The 23,481-nt window shown below is 39.2% G+C and overlaps 1 protein-coding gene across 1 annotated transcript in view; it reads left to right on the plus strand.

Moving 5' to 3' along the window:
* Positions 1–1,754, plus strand: part of LOC136885687 (uncharacterized) — an 88,438-nt gene extending 86,684 nt beyond the window's left edge. The window contains exon 4 of the mRNA XM_067158390.2: positions 1,235–1,754. Coding sequence (XP_067014491.2) covers positions 1,235–1,421 — 187 coding nt within the window. The 3' untranslated portion in view covers positions 1,422–1,754. The remainder of the gene's footprint in view (positions 1–1,234) is intronic.
* The last annotated feature ends 21,727 nt before the right edge of the window (positions 1,755–23,481 follow it).

Here is a 23,481-nt window from a genome sequence, read left to right on the forward strand (position 1 = left end):
TTTCGAAGTGGCTGAGGTGCCAGAGTTTTGTCCCTCTGGAGTTCCTTTACGGACCGGTAAATCCACTGACTCAAAGGTGACGTATTTGAGCACCTTCAAATACCAAATATGTCAACTTGTGCTTCAGAAACCCACCGCTCTACCGTCTGAGCCACTCAGCCAGGCAGTATACTGTTTATCGTGTTTCACTGTTTTGTCATTTCCTACAAGAGAATAAAAGTAGGCCTGCTGCACGCATGATGGATTGTGTTACAAGCGCAGGCATCGTAATTCTGCTAATCACGAAAAACTGTGTACTTTAGTAAAGAAAAATCTTATTTGGAATAAGATATGTCCTTTGTGTTTTCTCAACAATTTATGCATAATTTATCCAGTTAATTTATTCTGTCTAATCTATTAAAAGTAGCTCTACGTATGCGGAAGAAACTATATGGATGGCTCTTAAATTATGGCGTCGCTGTTTCGCCTTGGCACCATCCAGAGCGCTGTAGCAGCCATGATAGCCTCTCTATAGTCCTCTTTATAGCTCGTTGTATGGCAGCATCGCGTAAATGTGAGGAAACAATAGTTCAGGGCCTCTCAAACGCCCAAAATTTCACGCGTGCAGATAGAGGCGCAAGAGCTCCGTGCACTGTGCATCGCTGCCGCTCGGCATGGCTCGGATCAACTCGCCTATGCTCGGCTCAAGTCAGCCTGGATTTGGAGCGCTACGGCGCAAGTGGGGCAGAGGGAGACAGGCGGAGCGAGCGAGACAGGCGTGAGGAAAGAGAGAGTAAGCGCTATTGCTCCAAATCGAGGAGTGGGGGGTCTGCACTCTGGTCAACCAAGCCAAGTCGTCTCTTGCACCGTGCACAGTGCATGCACCTCGCGCATGCACCCTGAGAGGCCCTGCAATAGTTGATATGACTTATGCCCCAAACGTCGTATATGAGACAAGAAACTATTTACTAATATTTGCACATGTTTAGGACGCACCCTAGCGTCAGTTAGGTAGAGCTAAATCCTAGAGGTGCCACTTTCTCGTCCCGTAAATTAGTTCTAGGAGGAATTCAATCGCATATTAGATTATCATCTGTTTCCAAATCGCACCTAGATTATTATTAATTTTTGAATTATAGCCCCTTTGCACCACACTCCTCAATTGCCTTACCCTCCAGAGAGTGAATGCTTTGTAGGGTGGCGATTGCCTTATTATATTCTAATTGAGGTTCCTCTGTTTGATTTTTGTTTGCAGAACATATTATCGCTCGAAAGTTCTCCAACCAGTTCCCAGATCACCGAACCTGCCTCGGAAACTCGTCTACAAGTTCAACCCGGCCGTCATCCAGAAAGTGGCAGCGGCCAAGTTGGCTGCCATGGCAACACAATCCGGCAGCAGTAACAGCAAAATACCGGCACAACACCGCGAAATATCATCGTGATGTGGTGATTGGACAGTGAGCTGTGTGTTCTAAAAACGTGAGGAATGAGTCCTGATCCTACTGAGACTTTCTTCTGTGTTACGCTGCGTGTGTGTGGAAGAATCTTCTTCTAAACCAGAGGTGGTACTTTGGTATCTTTATAGTGTTAAGGAACACGGGGTATGTTCAACCAAGTCTGACAATAGAGAGAGAAAATCCACTTAGGATAGCTGCCCTAATTTTAGCTCGTTCGTATCGCAATTTAGAACGCCTGGAATGTATGCATCGCCCCTTAACAGCGTGGACGGACAAGTTGTCGGCTTAACTCCTCGTCATTTCAGTGCTAGGAGACATGTGCTACGATTCTGTAGAGCGGGTTGTGGCTTCTCCAGGCTAAATATTGTTGCTGTATGGAACATAATGCGAACGGACCAGTCACTTGTATTTATACTAAGAATTTTAGGAATACTACTCAAAATGTCCGTCATATTCCCGAAACTTCATGACCTCACACGACTTTCACAGGAAAATTGGTTACAACAATCTTCAAGATTGTTTTCGGAGGATGTCTCTTCTTGCAGACCACTTCCTCAAGCACTGGCGCCAATTTTTAATCCATAGGACTGAGATCTGGACTACCAATGGCTAGACAGCAATGGGAATGAAACAAAGAACATTTGCTTCATTGGTGGAGCAGACTCCTTGAAAACTCCAGTTCAATGAGCAAAATTATTTTAAGGGTTTTCCACCGGTACATTGCACTGTGTTTTGGTAAAGTTTAGTGTACGTTTTGACACCTTTCGGGATTACGGTGTCCATGCAGGCCTCGAACAGCGCAAATGAGGTGGTAAGACGTACACTAGGTCTCACCGAGGATTATTCGATAGACAAACATTCTGCAGATGCCAAGTTCCTTTTAAGGAGAGTCATGAATGAAATATAGATCTTCTAGAACTTAACACTTATCAAAACTACATTAAATACAAGAACATATTCAAAATAGAGCGCCACATAAAATTGGAAGTTCATGAGTTAATTTGTTGCAAATAATGCTTATATTTACATGTTGTATGAAAAATGCTGTTTTTGGCTCAGTTTTCATTATTTTAGGATTATAATTTAACAAACTTGTCAAACATTCTCATAACTCTGGGTTTTACGTTCAGGCATAAACTATTGTAGATAGAGGTTTTTCAGTTATTTTATTATTCATACAATAGGGAAAACTGTAGTTTGCTGGTGTTGTACATATTGAACTTTATTAGAAAATTTGAGGTGAATCTGATAAGAACTCTGTCGCAAGCAGCATTTTTTACATGGCAATGACCTGACAATAATTTAAAGTAGAAAATTGCAATTGAAAGTTTTAAGAAATATATTTGCATTAAAGCTGCTCTGGACTATAAAGTTAGTACCTCAAATTTCCCTCTTATGTACAGCGTAGCCTACGACAAGGCGGGATAATTGAAATAATAGTCCGAAATAACTTTGAAGCTAGTATTGTCTGCAATGTGAGACGAAGGGCGTGAGCTTGCTTTATACACGCCGTGATGCAATCTTTAAAATTCGGCATTTAGAGCTTTAAAATGGCGTTAGGGCAAAAGTGATAACGGGATTTGAAAAAAGGAAATTTTAAGGTTAAATTTGAAAATGGAATTTTTTAGTCAAAATATTGCAACATTCAGTCACGACTCCCCTTAACGATATCTGTTGATTGTCTTCCTACCTCGTACAGTGCCATTGTCGCGATACGGTTTGCTCTACCGCCACATTCTATGATTACAAGGCACTGGATTCAACAGAATCACTTTGGAGATTAATGAAAAGCTGGATCTCGAAAGATAGAATGTAATCTTACTGGAGCGAATAACAAGTATACTCGCCCGGACAACAAGTCTATGAGGTTTGTATACACGTAAGGGGTCCGGCCTATTAGATCCCCTAGAAGTTATGCTTCTCTTGCTACATTGTTGAAGAGCAGACCAGACCACACTCCCTATTAGCCAAATTACTTTGAATTCTGACCTATTACTCCCTAATGTAGACCATTTACATACGATATTATCTTATATGTCACTAGAAAGTACCATCGGGAAAATGATGCAACTTAGGAGGTAGTTTATAACTAAGTATGGCTAAGTTTCAAAGGAGTAGTTCTTTCTTATAAGCGAGGGCTACTTTGCTATTTTTGTGATACCTGATAACGCGAAGTTTGTTCTAAAATGTACCTTAATAAGTCATTATTCATAAGTCGTATAAGGTGTGTGATAATAATAATAGTTAATAAATCTACGAGACAGGAAAAAGATTTAATTATTATATTCTCGTAGATAATGCCTCGATGTCAGAATGCACTAATATTTTGACACTTAATATATAGCACTGATAAGGGGAAATAATTGTATTGTTTACAAGAAGTGTGGTAAACTTCTTCTGATCTTCTTTGTTATGGATATTTGATCCGTTCTGTTTGTATCACTTTGAGAAGCAGGTGACAGTGTGTGTTGTTTTAAACACATCCCTATAGTTCACCAGAGGAAACATGTTCGTTGTTTTGTGTATACATTTTTGTAAAGTGGTAAAATAATTTTAGATTTGTAATTTTGAGGGGATCTGTAAGTCATTGCATAAGAGCTCAACAGATTATTAATTATGAACAATGCTGACATACATTTACCGAATTATCTGGCCATGAATAATTAAAAATGCATTTCGGTTTTCCACTTCTTAGAACGAGTAGGCTTTCCCGAATTGAAAAATATTTAATATTTATATATGTTCATACGAAAAGAAGGTGTGTTGTAACTGGCTATTCAAGTATGACGACCGCACTGCAGCTCCCATTCAGCTGTCGGTTAACAGTGCATTTCCGAATCAAACTCATAAGGGAATCATCACTGAAATCACATAGCAATTTTACTGAAATTTCACTGATATTATGTACGTTCCATGAAATGGTCATCTAATGAAAATTAGCTACATAATTAACTGGAAGTTTCCTAAAATGAAATGGGAACATATTGATAAAGGCAGGGTAAGTACAATCAGTTTTATCAGTTGGTTTGGGATGTAGTGCAAGACATCATGCGCGCAATAGAGGCAATATGTGTAAATCAACGTATTCGTCAGTTATTTGTTCCTTTATGTCCGAGGAAGCTTAGAGAGAACAGCAGATTGCCCTCCACTGGAACATCTATAGTCACGAAGCAGATAGGGATGTCCAATGCAGGTGGAAAGTCGCAATATCCCACAATGTTTCGAGCATCGTTTTCGGGACCATCCACTCAAAACTCACAGCTGATTTTTGTTCAGTTGTGTTAACTAAATTTCAGATAACGTTCTGAAGCTCCCCTTGTGAGTACAGTTTTTTAGCTGCCTAAAAGCAAAAAGAAGTACATTTTCCCTAAGTAATATTTTACTAGCCACTCCATCTTTTTGAACGAAAAACTTTTCGGTTTTGAGGGCCAATTTTAATAGGATAAAAATTATAATACCAAGATACTTGGGTCCTTTACTGGTCAGCGTTTCGCTCCAACTTTAACTCAAGCAAGTTTGAAGTTCAGGTGCCGTAGTTATATGTATGTGTGGTATGGTCATTGTACTGCAGAGGAATCCCAGGGTCTACTGCATATTACTGTACTATACTAATATATATACGACGATGTCCTGAGTACAGTTATATGGAGATCAAAAAAGTCATTCCATTGCCTTATGGTTAAACTTGCTGCACTGGCAAACAGATCCCTCTTAAGAAGACAAAGTACAAATTTATCATCGTTTAAATAGAAAAGTGATACCTCCTGCATTTATGAAGCATTTATTTTAGATGTGCGTTTCAAATGTATTGTACAAAAGGTTGGAATAAATATATTTATTTATATTTTCTATATTATGTAATTGAAATTCCTACTTCCCTATCCTTGATGTATAAATCATCATCATCAGCTTATAAATCTCATATTTTATCAGGTATTGGCTCAACACAACTAAGGTTAAGTTATAAGTAGGTTCCCACCTTCCAATACTTATCAATTTCTATATAATAGTTTTATTAATTACATATTATAAACCAGCTTAATCTCTAGGACATGTTTCGTTCCGATTTTGGAACATCTTCAGCTAATTGTTTTGACAAAATGGCAAGACAATTAAAACACACTGATAGTTATGATGATGAATACTTCGTCATTTGGACACTGACTTGTTGAATTTTTAACCAACATGAATGAACATTTTATTGTATCATCATAACTATCAATGTGTTTTAATTCTCTTGCCATTTTGTCAAAAAAATTTTGTTAGCTGAAGATGTTCCATAATCGGAACGAAACATGTCTTAGAGATTAAGCTGGTTTATATTATGTAATTAATAAAACTATTATATAGAAATTGATAGGTATTGGAGGGTGGGAACCTACTTATAACTTAACCTTAATCATCATCATCATCGTTCAGAGGGACATTTTATTTTGCTTATTTTGCTTTCGGGTGCACTCTAGCCCCACCCTCTCCCATTAATTTCCACATTAGCAACACTCTCTCTATATAGATTTCTGATTAGATAAGATAATACCCGTCTCTCGTAAACTCGGACAGCACAAATCATGGAGAGAGTATTATTTATAGTAATATTTTCTAATTTTTGATACATGAAGTGTACAAAAGTTGATGTCCTATAGCATAAGTATAAAACACGAAGAAAGCGCAAATAAAGGAGTGTGCGGAAAACAATGTAACACTTAAATGTTCTAGGAGTTCAACAGGGAAACAATGGTCGGAAATATTAAAAAATCATTATGCTAATAAATCGAACTTTAAAAATCAAAAAGAAAACACACGAGACTTCTCGGACATGTTATAGAGGTCCATTGGATACTCCGGAAACGTGATCCCCCAAAGTGAGGGTCACTGCAGTAGCCATTCTCAGTCCCTGCAAACCTCGCCTGATATCTCAAATGAATATTGAAAATCCAAAGCCCGTTTCCAGTCATTCGACCGGGTCAGGAAATGGAATGAATGAAGCCCTCCTCTAGCGGCGAGGATTGGAATTGTGATGGCAGCCGAAGCCTGACGAACTTCTCTGGGGCAATAATTAATGACTGACATATGAAATGAAATGATAATGGAGAGTGTTGCTGGAATTAATGATTACAAGGAAAACCGGAGTACCCGGAGAAACCCTGTCCCGCCTCCACTTTGTCCAGCACAAATCTCACATTGAGTGACCGGGATTTGAACCACGGAACCCAGCAGTAAGATGCCGGTGCCCTGTCGCCTGAGCCAATGAAATACACAGATTTCTGAATTGTTAGTGTAACGTGTTAAGTAAATTAAATTCATTTGTAAAATGTCCTTCACATAGTTTTTTAAATAGTTTTAAATGGCCAGAAAATCTTAAGTTCACTAGTGGTGGTGGTGATTATTGTTTTAAGAGGAAGTACAACTGCGTAAGAATCCTCTATTAACACTAATAGAGCGAAAATATGGAAGGGGTCCGACACTTCGAAAAATGAAGATATCGGCTAAAGAAAGAAAAAGGCCACTAAGAGGGAAAAGTAAAGGAGTCCCAAGATCTCGAATGCTCTAATAGCGTCGGCGCTGGAAAATAAAAAGTGTTGTCCAAGAGAGGTCGAATAGGGTAGATGAAAGTTAGGAGCCTGGCACAAGTGGAAACAATGCCGGGACTCAGGTAAGATCCCCGCGGTCGCCAACCCACTCTCCCAAGTTGAGAGCCCCAGGGACCCTTTTTAGTCGACTCTTACCGTGGGTGTTATTCTAACTCGGACTTTTTTTACCGTAGACTTCCATTTCTCGATATTAGGTACATGGAAAGAAAAATTTAAGACGCTTTTAATGTTTGGGTAGAACAAGTATATCGCGGAGAGTATGTAACTTACAAGACGTCACACGCATACTCTGTTATAAGATGGCGGCGTGTTGACTCGCGTGCTCAGTTGGAGGTTGATCTTCTCAAACATCTCTTCGATTTGAATGTTGTGCCTATCAACTATCCCACCACATTGGGCAATTAATTTATTGATCATACTTTCTCATATCACACACACATTCTACACTGTGTGGTTACCCTCATTCTAACAGTACTACATCTTATTCAATAAAATTTATTAACCACATAGTAAAGAATTTGGAATGAAACTGAACACTGGTAAGAGCAAAGTGATGGAAAGACGAAAAGGAGACGACACAATTAATATATCAATAGATGGAATAGTGTTGGAACAGGTTCAACCATTCCAGTATTTGGGAACCTTAATAACTTCCAGCGGAAGTTGTTCAGAGAAAGTGAGGCGCAGAATATCAATGGGAAAGAGGGATTATGGGAGAGTGAAAGGTTTGCTAACAGCTAGAAGCATACCTATTAAACTTAGGAAGAGGTCTGAAAAATGTTTTGTGTGGAGCGTGGTGTCTTCTGGTTCTGAAACGTGGACAGTCAGACAGAAAGAACAAAAATATTTAGAAACTTTTGAAATGTGGTTATGGAGAAGATTGAAGAAAGTGAAATGGTCTGATAGAGTTAGAAATGAGGAGGTGCTAAGCAGCGTAAGAGTGGAGAGGAATTTCATGATGATGATGAGACGGAAGAGGAAAACATCTAGGACTGGTCACATATTACATAGAAATTGTCCACTACAGAGGGATGGAAAAGTTGAGGGAAAAAGGAGAGAGAGGAGGAAGAAAGTTTGGAATTCCGACAGATGTGAGAGTTGATAGCTGTCTAAGGACAGATTTACTGAAACAAGGTAGTATTTGTCTTTTATTTCCAACTAGCTGTTATACCGGGCGTTGCCGGAATAGTTTAGGAATGTTTACGTTTAAGAGATTTGTATAATCAGTTAGTTATGTCTGAAGTGAATTTTTATATAATTACTTTTAGAGGTTTTGATTAATATTTTACGATCTATTATGTAGTTTTAGAGTTATTTAGATGTGTTTGATTTGAAGTTTTAGATAATTTAAATTTCGAGTAAAACTTTGACCTTGTGGAAGCTCGAATTGACTGGGAAGTACATGATACTTTCAAAAAAAGTGATAACTGTATGTGTTTTCCCAACGTAGTTATAATGTACAAAGATTTCAACTGTCATTAAGACTGTCACAAATCAGCCTTGTGACCCCAAAAGCAGTGGATTCAACACTAATCTCCGTCAGTTTAGACTGGTTACTTTTAAACTCATTTCAGTCTCCCGTATCAATGGAGGATGAACGTGGACTTAAGGGGGAAGGTACACCTTTACAAGTATAAAAATCTACAATATTTAACCTTTTATTTCTCAGTAACACTATGTTCTGTTGAAATGAAATTTCACACACTCATAGTACTGTTCTTCTCCTTTAGTATTCCGTTTGAACATTTGTAATTAACTTCCCCATTTTAATAAAAATTAATTTTCAAAATTTTGGACTAATTTATACATTTATTATGCTTTTCCTTGATAATTTCTACACATTTTCATATTCCTGGAATATTATTGTTTTAGAATGTTTACAGTGCTTGTGTTAACAATGTGAACTAAGATCTTTTGGTAATCCTTTGAAACAATATTTTTTCTCCCTTTTTATATGAGTAGTTTAATTTTTAGCATTTTCTTGAAGTATTTTCTCCCCAAAAATTACCAAAAGCAAAAGTTACAGCAATGGTTCTAGTTCACATTGTTAAGAAGCAAAAACTACATATGCATAAAAAATTTCATCAAGATAACTCAAAAAATGTTTGAGTTATGAAGGAAAACAAAGGTAAAAATTAAAGTTTCGGAGAATGAGGTTTAAACTTACCAATGGGAGGAAAAGGCTGCGTACCATGTGTACAGATTATGGGACATATCTTGAATACCGTTAGAGATATTTACAAAATTCCTTCAACATATTAACGAGAAAAGTTTAATCTATAAAGAAAAAATAAATTTTAAAATGATATTTTTTGACCAGATATCCAGAGCGTCACAATTCATCTCAGCGGCACATAAAGAATGGATGTGATATTAATATCGGATATTTTACATGTCATACCCTCTCATTCCCAACCCTCCAGCGGGGGTGGAATGTTTCATCCCCATAGTATTCTTTTTCCTGATGGCAAGTTATATATTGGAACATATTCACATAGATCCATACTCTCTGTTTTTTGCACACATTTTCACCCCTTCTTAACCTCCATATTGATTGCGGCTGAAGTATGACTTAACCAACCACACTGTCACGGTTCAACCCAGAGACCTCGTTTACTATGTATTCGACATTAATATCAGCCAGTTTCGTTAATTGTTATATTTCACTACCTCCGTTAGGAGTGATAGGGGTGTTTTATCCCCAAACAACATTTTTCATTTTTTCAGATAGTAAGTCATACGTGTACCAATATTGAATGGGGGCTATGCTGACAGAAACACACATACATCCGTAATTTTGGTCATTTTTGACATTTACCTTTCCACCAATTCTGATCTCCATGCCGATGAGGGCTGAGAAGGGATTTCATCGACATACGTAGTGCCCCGAAAAAAAATGGACTGTAGCCTACATTAATATTTATCGTTGTCGATTATTTTGATATTTCACCCCTCTTTCTGTGTTTTTTTATAATTCACCCACGCTACTAGGAGTGCTAGAGGTATCTTACTCCCATAGTAATTTCTTACAGATAGTAAGTAATTCGTGTACCAAGTTTGGTTGAGAGGTATACACATACCTCCTTAAACTCGGTCACTTTGGCCATTTCCTTTCTTCACCCCTTCTCACCCCCTTGGGACTGAACATTGTCTTAAACGGCATCCAGAATGTCACAGCTCATGGATTCGATACAAATACTGGTCTTTACGGTTATTTTTTACATTTCACCCCTACTCTAGGGTGCTAGGGATCTCTTACACCCAAGGTATTTTTTACAGATATTAAGTCATACTTGTATCACTTTTGGTTGAGAACTATGCTGGAACATGCACACATACATCCATTATCTCGGTCATTTTAGAAATTTTGTTTTTCACCTCTTTTGCACCCCCTATGCATAAAGAGACTGAACTTGGGCTTCTAAAAAATTCCGAGTGTTACTATTCATCTCAGCGACACCTTAACTATGAATTCGACACTATTTTCGATCATTTCTATATAATACTCCCACCTTGCCCCGTCCAAAAGGGGGCTGGAATTTGACTCATAAAAAGTCCGGATTGTCACTATTTATCTAAGCGACCTCGAAAAATATGAATTCGACACTATTTTCGATTTTATTTCTTTATTTATTTATCGTATGATGAATCTATGTACACATATGTATATAGTTCAGGGTAAATGTGCGTAGTCACAAGTCCGTACAATACTATAACTCTAGGTCTAGCATTTTGACCCAATCAACTGCTTTATCCGATGTGCGGTGAATGTCCATTAGCGTTCCTTTGAAAGCTCGAATTGGGCAGTCAGCAACAATGTGGTGTATTGACTGAGAAGAGACACCACAATCACAATCTGCAGAGCTAGTCCAACCCCGTTTGCACAACAGATAACCACATCTGCCTTGTCCAGTTCTTATCCGATTGATGATTCTCCACTGTCGTCTTGGAAGATCAAATCCTTGTATTCGTTTAGAAGGATTCTTAACCAGATGTTTGTTCACTACTGAAGACTGATCCCACTGGGTTTTCCATGAACTGTTAACATGAAAAGAGGTTCTTTCAAGATCCATTGCTGTACGCCAGGGTGGTTTCCTTGATTTCAGTCGTTGATGTTCAGTGTGCGTAATATCATGATGGATGGGTAGTTGGGGGTTCTGCTGAATGTTCTTCCAAACCTTTAGGAGAGCTTCTGATCGTCTTAGGGCTGAAGGTGCAATATTTCTGAGAACAGGAAGCCATAGTGTACTATTTTCGATTATTTTTATATCTCATTCCCCCCGCATCCCCTATGCCAAAGGGGGCTGAACTTGGGCTTTGTAAAATATCCGGAATGTCACTATTCATCTCAGCGACACCGAAAACTATGGATTCAGCACTATTTTTAAATCCCACTCCCCCTTCGCCCCCTGCCTCAAAGGGCGATTGTCCTCTGATGCTAAGTAATAAGTGTACCAAGTTTGGTTGAAATCGCTCCAGTAATTTAGGAGGAGGTGTAATACATTCCCACATACACACAGTGATATTTATACAGGGTGTCTGAAAATAAGTTACGGTAATTATGAGAGGACATAGTGTTCTGAAACAAAAATTGATCTGTGGTGTTTTTTATTTCCTTCCAGTGAACGCTCACGGGAAAATCGACAAAGAAATGTAAGTTCAATAGTGAGCAACTTGTGTGTCGGTCTGTGCAGCGTGTAGCCGGCCAAGATATCTTGCTTGACAACGCTGGGCGGTGCGCTACCGTGGTATACTGACTTGTCGCTCGCTCACATGGAACCTTGCTGGTGGTCGCGGCGTATCATTGACCAACGTCCGATAATCATGCCCAGTTAATATAGTGTCTTTATTCTTCTTCTTATTATCATCATCAAGCGCAGAGGCCTGGTGTAGGTTTTGATGTGACGCCCGTTGGCAGGCTGTGCGTCGTGATGACGATGAAATAATGATGAAGACGGCATATACACCCAGCCCCAGTGCTAGGGGAAATAACCAATTATGGTTAAAATTCTCGACCCTGCCAGTAATCGAACCCCTGTGACCATAGGCCAGCACGCTAACCATTTAGCCATGGTTATCCTGAACCGATTGGTGAACAAAGCTGGAATACTAGTTGTACAACTCCTGCCGGTTTCGAGTGAGCCCAGTGCATTGCTTTTATAAAGCATGTCGGTAAACACCAGTGCATGTCAACGTTCGCCACACAGCAAAATAATTACTGAAATGACATACCCATGTATCATAAGTTATTTACTAAAAGTAAACATTACAAGCACGTCCTGAGGTATTAAATGCTGTTTAGAACAGAATATCATAGGATATAGGCTAATAAAACCAAGTCCAAAGAAAATCCGTACTTTATTACTGTGTTTTGATAGATGTTAATCAGAAATGTATTCCACTATTAATGCCAAATATCTTCTTTACGTTGGAGTCTTCCACTTTTAGCCCCTTCGTGGCCCTTTTCATTCTTTGACCGAAATCATCTTGAGAATCCCTTATATTATGAATCAATGAACCAGCACATATAAATAAAACGGCCTTAAATAATGCATGTGTTAAACGATGGAAAAAAGCCAATTTAGGAAATCCTATAGCTAAAATTCTCATTATCAAACCCAATTGTCTTAAAGTTGGTAAAGCATTAATCTTTTTTAAATCAAACTCAAAGTTAGCTCCTAGGACTGCTATAAACATAGTAAGACCAGCTATAAGTAGTAAAAATTTAGACAATCAAGTATCAACAAACGCTCTATTAAAGCGAATCAACAAGTAAACTCCCGCCGTAACCAATGTTGATGAATGTACTAAAGCTGATACGGGTGTTGGAGCAGCCATAACCGCCGGTAATCATGAAGAAAAGGGAATTTGAACACTCTTAGTTATAGCAGCCAATACCACTATAGTACTAATTGATATTATAATAAAATAATCCTTACCAAAATCCAAATAATATACGTAATTCCAACCCCCATACGCCATTATCTACGCAATAGCTATTAATAGTGCTACATCCCCAATTCGATTAGATAGGGCTGTTAATAAACCCGCATTATAAGATTTAACATTCTGAAAATAAATAACTGTTTTCGCTCTGATTAGTGTTAGGCCGTTTTACTTCATCTTAAAACAATAATCACCACCAGCACTAGTGAACTTAAGACTTTGTCGACATTTACGAGTAGAACTATTTAAAAAGCTATACGTAGTACACTTTACAAATGAATTTAATTTAATTTACATGTTACACTAACAATTCACAAATTGTGTATTTCATTGCTAATATCAATATCCATATTCATTTGAGATTTCAGGCATGGTTTGCAGGGACTGAGAATGGCTAGTGCAGTAAGCCTCACTTTGGAGGATCACGTTTCCGTTCACAGGGACATTTTATTTTGCTTTGGGGTGCACTCGACCCGCCACCCTCTCCGATTAATTTCCACATTAGAAACACTCTCTCTAAACAGATTTCTGTTTAGATAAGGTAATACCCGTCTCTCATGAACTCAGAAACCACAGTTCAGTAATATTTTCTAATTTTTGACGCATGAAGTATACAAAAAGTTGATATCCTATAGCAGGGCCTCTCAAACGCCCAAAATATCACGCGTGAAAATCGAGGCGCAAGAGCTCCGTGCACTGTGCATCGGTCTCGTCGTCTTTTGCACCGTGCACAGTGCATGCACCCTAAGAGGCCCTGTCCTATAGCATAATTATAAAACACGAAGAAATGCAAATAAAGAATTGTCCGGAAAATAATTTAACACTTAAATGATTTAGGATTTCAACAGGGAAACAACGGTCTGAAATAATTTAAGAAAACATTATGTTAATAAATCGAATTTTAAAAATCAAAAAGAAAACACACGAGACTTCTTGGAGATGTTATAGAGGCCCGTTGGAAACTCCGGAAACATTTAGATTTCCTGACGAAATAGGCCGGGACTTTCCCGCTCGACTCTAGAGTCCTTAGACCATTGAGGAGACATGTTTAGTGATAATTGTGTTAATTGTTTATGTATCGTACATGCTGTGAATATTAATAATTTCATTTTTGTAGTGTGTTTCACGCGGCGCAGGGCAAAAACGCGAAACATTTCAGAAAATGATGCTTTAAATTTAGCTTTTCCGATGATCCGCTTGTCCACTCCCCTACATGTGTAGAGTCACGCAATGCACACTACTGTGTTGCTTGCCAACTTCACAGCTCATCTTAACAGCTCATACCATGCGTTTCTCAGTCACGCACTTATATCTGTACTCCTTTCGCTAGAAGAGATTATGATCATTTCTGGGTTCCCCATGAATTTTCCTTGGGAATGTTGAATGGTAATATTAATACACTTCTCCGCTAACGTTCTGTTGCGAATTCAGTGCATGACGTCTCAGGACATAAGCGATATGAACCCAATCTTCCTGTAGATGTAGTTATTCATCAAGCGTAGAAATAGTGTGCCAATGTTGAAGTCGTAGAAGGATACAGATCTAAATGGGGGTCCGGGATTTCCCTTCGAATGATGCAGTCAAGCGAGAGTTTTGAGTTCAATAAGAAGGGAGGGATTAAATATGTAGGTGGATCAAAAGGTTAGTTGCACTAACGCGCCGCAGCAGCGCGCTGTGTGTCGCAAACGTGGGCACAGCGTTGAAAGGGACAGACACTGCCCACACGTCTGTTAGGCAGGTCACTGTGGTGTCTCGTCTAATATTGTGTGAATAGCGGCCAAATGCAATGGCGCGTCAACTGGACATTCACTCCAAATATGAGGTGCGTGCGACAATCCGATTCCTATGGGCCAAAAAGAAGAATTGCACGGACATTCATCGTGAAATTAGTGCTGTGTATGGGGAGCGGGCCATTTTCCGGTAAGGTATCGTAAAGTGGTGTCAGCAATTCGAAGCCGGACGCACGGATGTCATGGACAACCATCGCGAAGGCAGGCCCGCAACGTCCAGGACCCGTGCAAAGGTCAACAGTGTGAATGCGATCATTAGACAGAACCAGCGCATTAAACTGAGAGAAATCGCGACGCAGCTGAACATGTCGTATGGCAGTGTGTTCGCCCTTGTTCACGAGGACCTTGGATATCGTATGTTGTGTCGAAGATGGGTCCCACGTCTTCTCACCGATGAGCACAAGGGACAACGTTTCCAATCCTCTCTGGCATTTTTGCAACTCTTTGCCGCAGACGGCAACGCGTTTCTACGGCGAATCGTCACAGGCGACGAAACGTGGGTCCACCACTTCACCCCCGAAACGAAGAGAACATCAATGGAATGGATGCACCCCTCATCACCACAACGAAAGGCCAAGGTTCAACCTTCAGCCGGTAAGGCTATGGGGACAGTGTTCTTTGGCATGGAGGATTTGCTGCACGTGGAATTCATGCGGAAAGGAACACGATCAACCCGACGTCGTATTGTCAAACGTTGCACAGTAACGCAACACCTCACAAGGCCCGCCAAACGAGAGAACTGCTGCAGCGTTTCAAGTGGGAGGTCTGGCAACATCCACCCTATAGTCCCGACCTAGCGCCATGTGACTTTCATCTGTTCGGTAAGCTCAAAACGGAGCTCGGTGGTCGACGTTGCCAGACCCACGAGGAGGTGAAGGCCGCTGTCTCCGAGTGGTTGCAGAACGCTGGAGGTAATTTCTATGCATCCGGCATCGACAAGTTGGATGTGCGTTCGCAGAAATCTTTAGAGTCTCTTGGAAACTATGTGGAAAAGTGACGTTACAGTGTATGTCGTTATAGTCGTGTTTCTGTTGTATAGGTAGTGCAATAAATGGCCATAACTGGGAAGTGCAACTTATTTTTTGATCTGCCCTCGTATTTCCAGCCTAACATGAATGCGGGGAAGTACCTAACGAGTGATGTTATCGATAAAACGTCACACGGTGAGACGAAGAAAGAGTTCTCCGCTACAAATATATTATGTACCATTAATCGTTATTGTTTATTTTCCTTAAATGTGGATTAGAAGAATTTCTTTCTTTCTTTCCTTCTTAATCTGTTTAACTTCTAGGTTCGGTTTCTTCCCTAGGACTCAGCAAGAGATCTCACCTCTACCGCCTTAAGGGCAGTGTCCTAGACCGCCAGACTTTGGGTCGGGGGGATACAACTGGGGAAGAAGACCAATGCATCACCTGCTATGCTGAGCAGAGGCCTTGTGGAGGACGAGAATATTGGAAGGAACAGACAAAGAAGAGGAAAGGAAGCGGCCGTGGACTTATGTTAGGTTGGTATCATCCCAGCATTTGCGTGGAGGAGAAGTGGGAAACCACGGAAAACCACTTCGAGCAAGGCTGAGGAGGGAATCGAAACTCCTCTACGCAGTTGACCTCCCGAGGGTGAGTGGACCGCATTCTAGCCCTCGTACTACATTTCGAATTTCGTGGCAGAGCCGGGAATTGAACCCGGGTGTACAGGTGTGGCATCTAATTACGCTAACCACTACACCACAGAGGCGGGCAAGAAGAAATTTCGGGAGATTTTTTCTGGTTTTCTGGTGTGTTAGATCTGGCAACACTGCAGCCTACTGTCATTTAAAAAAATTGTTACCATTAGGAACCAGGATCATGAACTTAAGATAGTGTATCTCATTATTATTTTTGTATTCAAGAGTTAGTGTAGAAGAAGTTAATTTGTGGAAGAAGAAGATATTTTTACTGGCTCTTGTAGTTCCTCTTTCCCGTTCATAACCACAATTGCAGCTGCGCATTAAAGATCAATTTAGTAGGGAACTTTAAACAGTAAAAGGCTCTGTAGGTCACACACCACATCCCTTTCACCAAACTCATTAACACGCTTCAGATCTGTAGTTCGCTTCCTCTATTTATCTCCGAGGTTTTCCTCAGCTAAGACGGACTGCTGCGGTCGGGAAGTGGTTGCGGCTCGGGTGAAGGCATCCCGCTCCAGGAGGTTTACAGCGGAATGAACGGTGACGTACCCTCTCACGGCGACCGCGTTATTTCCCTCACAGATCTTCTTGATCATGAGCTTCACAAAGTGGTTAAAAATGCTAAGTCCTGGCATTATTTACGCTCTTCCAAATGTCCCCTGGTCCAGGGCACTTTTGATATTTCATGAAAATACTTTTTATTCATCAACAGTCACCACAGACATGCGTTTAGGGAAGCCGCCCAGGGGACAAATTCTCTGAAAGTTGTATACCTAGCCTTTTTCTTACAATATTAAAAGAAGTAAGAAATGTATCGATTAATTAATTACTTGATAAAATATTTATTTATTTATTTAGTTAGTTAGTTGTCAGTATCAAGGTACACAGGCCTAAGCCCAATTACGTTCTTCTTGTCATTTCAGATTTAAGCTCTAAATACACCGAAATAATAATAATAGTAATAATAATAATAATAATAATTATAATAATTATAATAATTATAATAATGGCCTTACTAGCTGAGATGTGGGAGGAAGCCAAGGAGCAGTCCTTCGAACTGCTGAAGCAAGCCGAAAGACCAAAATAATAACCAACATTTAGAATCCTCCAAAATATTTGAAAGTGGGGGAACAAAAGTAGAGATCGTCACAGATTTCAAATACCTTGGTGAACGGATCAGTTGGAATGGTCTTGAGAAGAAAGCAATGGAATCTCGACGAACCAAAATAGAAACAGGCTTCCAGCTTACGAAAGACACCTATAACAAAAAATCCTTCTCCTGGAATTCCAAGATCAGACATTATAATACAGTAGTCAAGCCTGAAGCCCTTTATGCTGCAGAAACTCTATCTATAACTATGCATGGTCCAATGGAAAAGTTGGAGATAAAGGAAAGGAAAATACTACGAAAAATTCTAGGCCCCAAATTCCATAATAACGAACTTTCACACATCAGCAATGAAACCCTGTATAGGAAATTAGAAAGGATTTCCGACACAATAAGGAAAAGGAGAATTGACTTCTATGGCCACATCCTCAGAATGGATCCGAAAAGGATAACGAAAAGAATCTTCGACTATTTCCGTAATAAGAAAACCAAGCCGAACTGGTTTAAGGAAACTGAGAAGGATCTACGAGAATTCCAAATTACAGAAGAGATGCTTGTAGATGGATCTGCAAAGAAAATAACCAAAGATAAAATAAAGTGGTTTCAGGACATGGTGAAGCCCAAGCGACTATACAGAATTTCTGAAGAAGAGAGGAAGGCAAGATCTGAAAGGATGAAAAAGTACTGGGAGGACAGGAAAACACGACTCACTAACCATTGATAGATCTATCGTACCCCAACGAGGGTGAAACGGACAATAATAATAATAATAATAATAATAATAATAATAATAATAATAATAATAATAATAATAATAATAATAATAATAATACCGAGCTCGATAGCTGCAGTCGCTTAAGTGCGGCCAGCATCCAGTATTCGGGAGATAGTAGGTTCGAACCCCACTATCGGCTGCCCTGAAAATGGTTTTCCGTGGTTTCCCATTTTCACACCAGGCAAATGCTGGGGCTGTACCTTAATTAAGACCACGGCCGCTTCCTTCCCACTCCTAGCCCTTCCTTGTCCCATCGTCGCCATAAGACCTATCTGTGTCGGTGCGACTTAAAGCCAATAGCAAAAAGATATCATGACAATAATAATTGTTCCGGGATCTGTGGAACGTAGAGATGAAAGAAGGTGCGGGCTGGAATGGATTTATCTACGATAGTCAAAGATCAATTTAAAACTTTAAAGTAAAGGTTATATTTCTTAAATTTCAACAAATAACAACATTTCAGGTACAGAGGTCGTTGGTACAAAAAATAGGAAAACCAAGAATTTGTAATTTACAATTTTGAGCTACAAGCTCCTAATTTACAAGGTTCCAAGATCTCTAATGTTGAGGTTAGTTAGGTAGACAAGGAGAGAAATCTCTCAAAACACAATTTCCAAGATCAGTTTGCTCCAACGGTTACAATTTACGACCTTCCGAAGGCACCACTCAATAGTACACAAATATCTATTACCTAACCACAAAAGAGCTTACATGCTCTACAAATTCTACCAAGGAGACAGCGCTCTCGAACTTTTACGGCCTAGTCAAGGCAACCATTAACTATTACAAGACAGAAAAGAGCGCCTCTCTAGGTACAATCTGCAATTTACAATACCATACGAATTTTAGTTTACACCGGGGTATCTAGTAGCTATTCTACTGGGCCTGAAGGCGTACACGTGCGCTCCTAGAACACCAAGGTAAAAACTCTACTTGGGCTTGCAGAGACTAATCCCACACTACTGAGGTGATTAGAAGGACGAGTTAATTTAAGATTTGCAGGAGAAAAACTGTTACAAAATCGTAGTCACCTCACGATTAATTGAAGGAGAATTCGAGAGGGTAACGCACTCTCCATCCCCGATGTACAGTTTATGTCTTTAGGACTTACATGAAATTTTACATGACAAAGAAGAAAGTTTACATTTTAGGAATTGGCGGTTACATAGTTAAAGATTAGAACCTTCCCCTCAATTTCAGCTTGCATAGATAACTACAGAGATAGAAAAGTGGTGGCCCTTACCTGTGCTGATGTCTTCCTGCCGAAGAATGAGGACCCCCGTCTGTTCTCTTAACACACACACTCAGTAATTCGGTGATCAATAAGACAAGTTCACTCGAAAGGCGTCAGCTTTCATACCCGAGAGTAAGCTTCGAGAAGGCTCTGGACTAAATCCGGACACACTCATTTTCATTGGATAAACAAAATGTTACAAGAAGCCTATCATTGGCTGAAAAATAAATACAGAAAATTTATAATTGGTTAGAATCCCATGTTGGCGGGATGAATAAGAAGTGTTATGAACCTGGAAGTACCAAAAATAAGAAAAGTCAATTCAGTTCAGAAACCCTATAAACACAAAAACTTCTTTAAATCTCTAGTTATTCCACTTTGCACCAGAGGGCATGACATCAGTTCTTTGTTAGAGGCATCTAAGGAGAAAAGTGCCAACTTCGTGTGATACACCCAAAAAAAAAAAAAAAAAAAAAAAAAAAAAAAAAGAAATCCAGTCTGTTTAGGAAACTTTAAAATAACATATTACTCCATCCTTTTGTAGTGACATCTTTTGATCAACGTTCCAACTTCTTGTAACTTACTAGATGTTTCAATTTTTCTATGATAGATAGCGTTCTTCAAGGAGCTTCATTTAAATGTACGAGGTTGAGGTGTAACTCTTGGTACAACGATAATAATAATAATAATAATAATAATAATAATAATAATACAATTGAAGATTAAACAAACGAAAAACGTAATAATATAGGTACCAGATTAGCCATAGATAGTTACAAAACAAATTAGAAAAATCCTTAAGAGTACCAGCATAACATACTTAGTAAAATTTGCCTTTATTTGCTTAATGAATAAGCTAGTACCAGCGAACAACTTTAGCAGACATTGTATTATAAACTTGATAATATTTTAACTAACGGTAAATGAAATGAAACGGCGTTTGGCTTTAAGTGCCCGGAGTGCTCAAGACAAGTTCGGTTCGCCAGGTGCAGGTCTTTTGAGTAGACTCCCGTAGGCGACCTGCGCGTCTGAACTAATGGTGAATTAGAATGATGAACGTTTTTAGATCTTGGGATGTGAAGGAATGTTTACTGTCGTGATTTTGCTTACAGGGATGAAACAAGTTAGTTCCAGACAGTCAATTTTTAATTAAAAATTTTCCTCAATATTTGTAATGAAATTAATGTTCTCCTGCATTTCAAACACGTTCATATTGTGACATTTCCTACTTTTAAAACCCCACTCAGGCTTATTCCTCTACTAATGTAATTCCACGCCATAACAGGTCGAAACATTCCAGTAAGTCGAGCATCTCGTCTTTTTAATCTCAAGTCTTCCCAGCCCTATGTTTGTAACATTTTTGTAATACTACTCCTTTGTCGGCAATCACCGAAAAGAAATCTTTCATTCCTTCCAGGTTCTCGTATCAAGTAATCCTGGTGTGGGTCCCATACACTGGGAACATACTCTAATTGGGGTCTTAACAGAGACCTATACGCCCTCTTCTTTACATCCTTACTACAACCCCTAAATACCCTTATAGCCAAGGGAGGAGTTGTGTAACAACCTCGTTACAATGATTACCCCAATGAAGACCATTCCTTATATTAACACCAGTGATCTCAGTCAGGTATCACCTCATCAAAAGTCCGACTCGTCGGCTGAATGATCAGCGTACTGGCTTTCGGTTCAGAGGGTCCCAAGTTCGATTCCCGGCCAGGTCGGGGATTTTAAGCTTCATTGGTTAATTCCAATGGCTCGGGAGTTGGGTGTTTGTGATGTGTCCAACATCCTTACAACTCACACACCACATATGACAGTATCCTCCAACAAATAAAACGCAGCTACCTACTCATGGCAGATGCCGCCCACCCCCATCGGAGGGTCTGCCTTACAAGGGCTGCACCCGGCTAGAAATAGCCACACAATGTTAATTGCCTCATCAACACAATAATATTGGTGCAACTTACAACCGGACATTTCGTCCCGTTTACCATTATACCATTTTCCGCCGTCCATCTCACACCATTGTCTAGGTTCGCCATAGTCGCTCACAACTCATGGAACACATTTACTACTCTATACAGTATAACATCATCCGCAAATAACCTTATCTGTGATTCTATATCTTTACTCATATATATGTTATATACAAGGAAAAAGAGAGGTCCAATAATACAACCTTGTGGAACCCTCTTACTTAATAATTACAAGATCAAATAATACTTCACCTACTCTAATTCTGAGATCTATATTCTAGAAATATATTTATTTATTTTTTATTTATTTATTTATTTATTTATTTATTTATTTATTTATTTATTTATTTATTTATTTACATTGTTAATATTTTGTAGAAAAATTCGCACGCGTACATTTTCTCCTCTATACGGCAGAGCATAGAATCATGGACATATTTTTGGACTTAGAAGACGAGAGAGCGAGTACAGATTGTTACGTTGTTGCCTTCTTAGTAGCCTTTTACGACATGCAGCGCTGAATAGAAAAATGGATGCCTTTGGATCCACCTACAGGGAAGATAAAAAGTTGCGACAAATCGAAAGATAAAAGAGTGCGTGTTGAATATTTATTTTTCACGAATGCATTGGATAGGGCAACCGACGTGAAATCGGGAGGTTGTGGGTTCGGATCCCATTGATGTCCGGTTGGACACTTTTGTTCTGTACTTATCATCTCTTCAATATGTAATGAATACGACCTAATTAGTGTATCTAGAAGATAAAATGTAACACTAATGTAATAATAATAATAATAATAATAATAATAATAATAATAATAATAATAATAATAATAATAATAATAATAATAATAATGTTTGCTCATTCCTCAGCCCGAAGGCTGCTTGGATCCTTAACTGCTCTGCGATTAGCTGTGAGAGATGGTCTAGATATCGTTGAAGAGGCGTACTAGGGATACGAGGAGTGAGGTAGTTTCCCGTTGCTTTCCTCACCGAGTCAGAAGTTGCTATTACATATCAGTCTGCCAAGCCCACTGAAATACATGCATCAACCGAAGCTATGAGCAATATTTTCACACCATTCATAGCAGGGACTGGCTGCATAAGGAATGTCATTAGTATCATCGCTCATACCTCAGTCACTTTCATATTGTCACAGCCAAGGTTAAGACAGAAACAGATCAATGAAAGTAACAACATTTCTCTAGCCTATACCAGGAGACATAGTGTACTGTAAACACTACGTCCCTAAAGCAAATAGGCTAAAGATTTATAGCAATTACTTGGCTTTCCGAAAGAAAATAAACTGCGCCAGATTTGTTTCCCCTAGAGTTCTAATAACTTTGTTTTGCATTCTAATTAGGCCATCATTAGAACACTGTTGCGAGATCTGGTTACCTCTCAGCAGTATTTAATACAAAACTTGAATAGAGTCCAAATAAGGTTCATGAAGTGGATCAGCTAAGGTTTGGGTATTTCTCTTTCTTCGTCCGATTACGAGCCTTTTTGTGAAACTTTGAATATGAGGACGTCGCACTCGCCACTCAGATGCGCCAGTGTCCACTTTCTTTACGAGTAGAGTGCATTGCTCAACATTATTGGAGTTGATTCCATCACAATACTAGGCAAAGGCGAGAAGTGTGGCTCGGCCAAACCCATGGCTGCTGGGCGCACGTCACTCAATGAGGTGGTGGTGGTGACCTTTTTCACTCGCCCGTCTAAAATTAGACGTGCCCTAAAGACCTCACGAATGTAACGTACCGGTACTCTCTGGAAAATATGTGTATACAGAGGTCTCTAGATATAGTTTAATCATGTCAATTATTGAAGGAGATTCTTTTTTTATTTATTTATTTAAGCTTTTGTAAATATGCATTTATATAAAAGTTTCTAGGTTTAGTATGAACTTGGATATTATTTTAGGAAAATAATGTTATTTAAGGTGTATTTGTTGTAT

Source organism: Anabrus simplex, chromosome 14, assembly GCF_040414725.1.
Source record: "Anabrus simplex isolate iqAnaSimp1 chromosome 14, ASM4041472v1, whole genome shotgun sequence".
Lineage (NCBI taxonomy): Eukaryota > Metazoa > Arthropoda > Insecta > Orthoptera > Tettigoniidae > Anabrus > Anabrus simplex.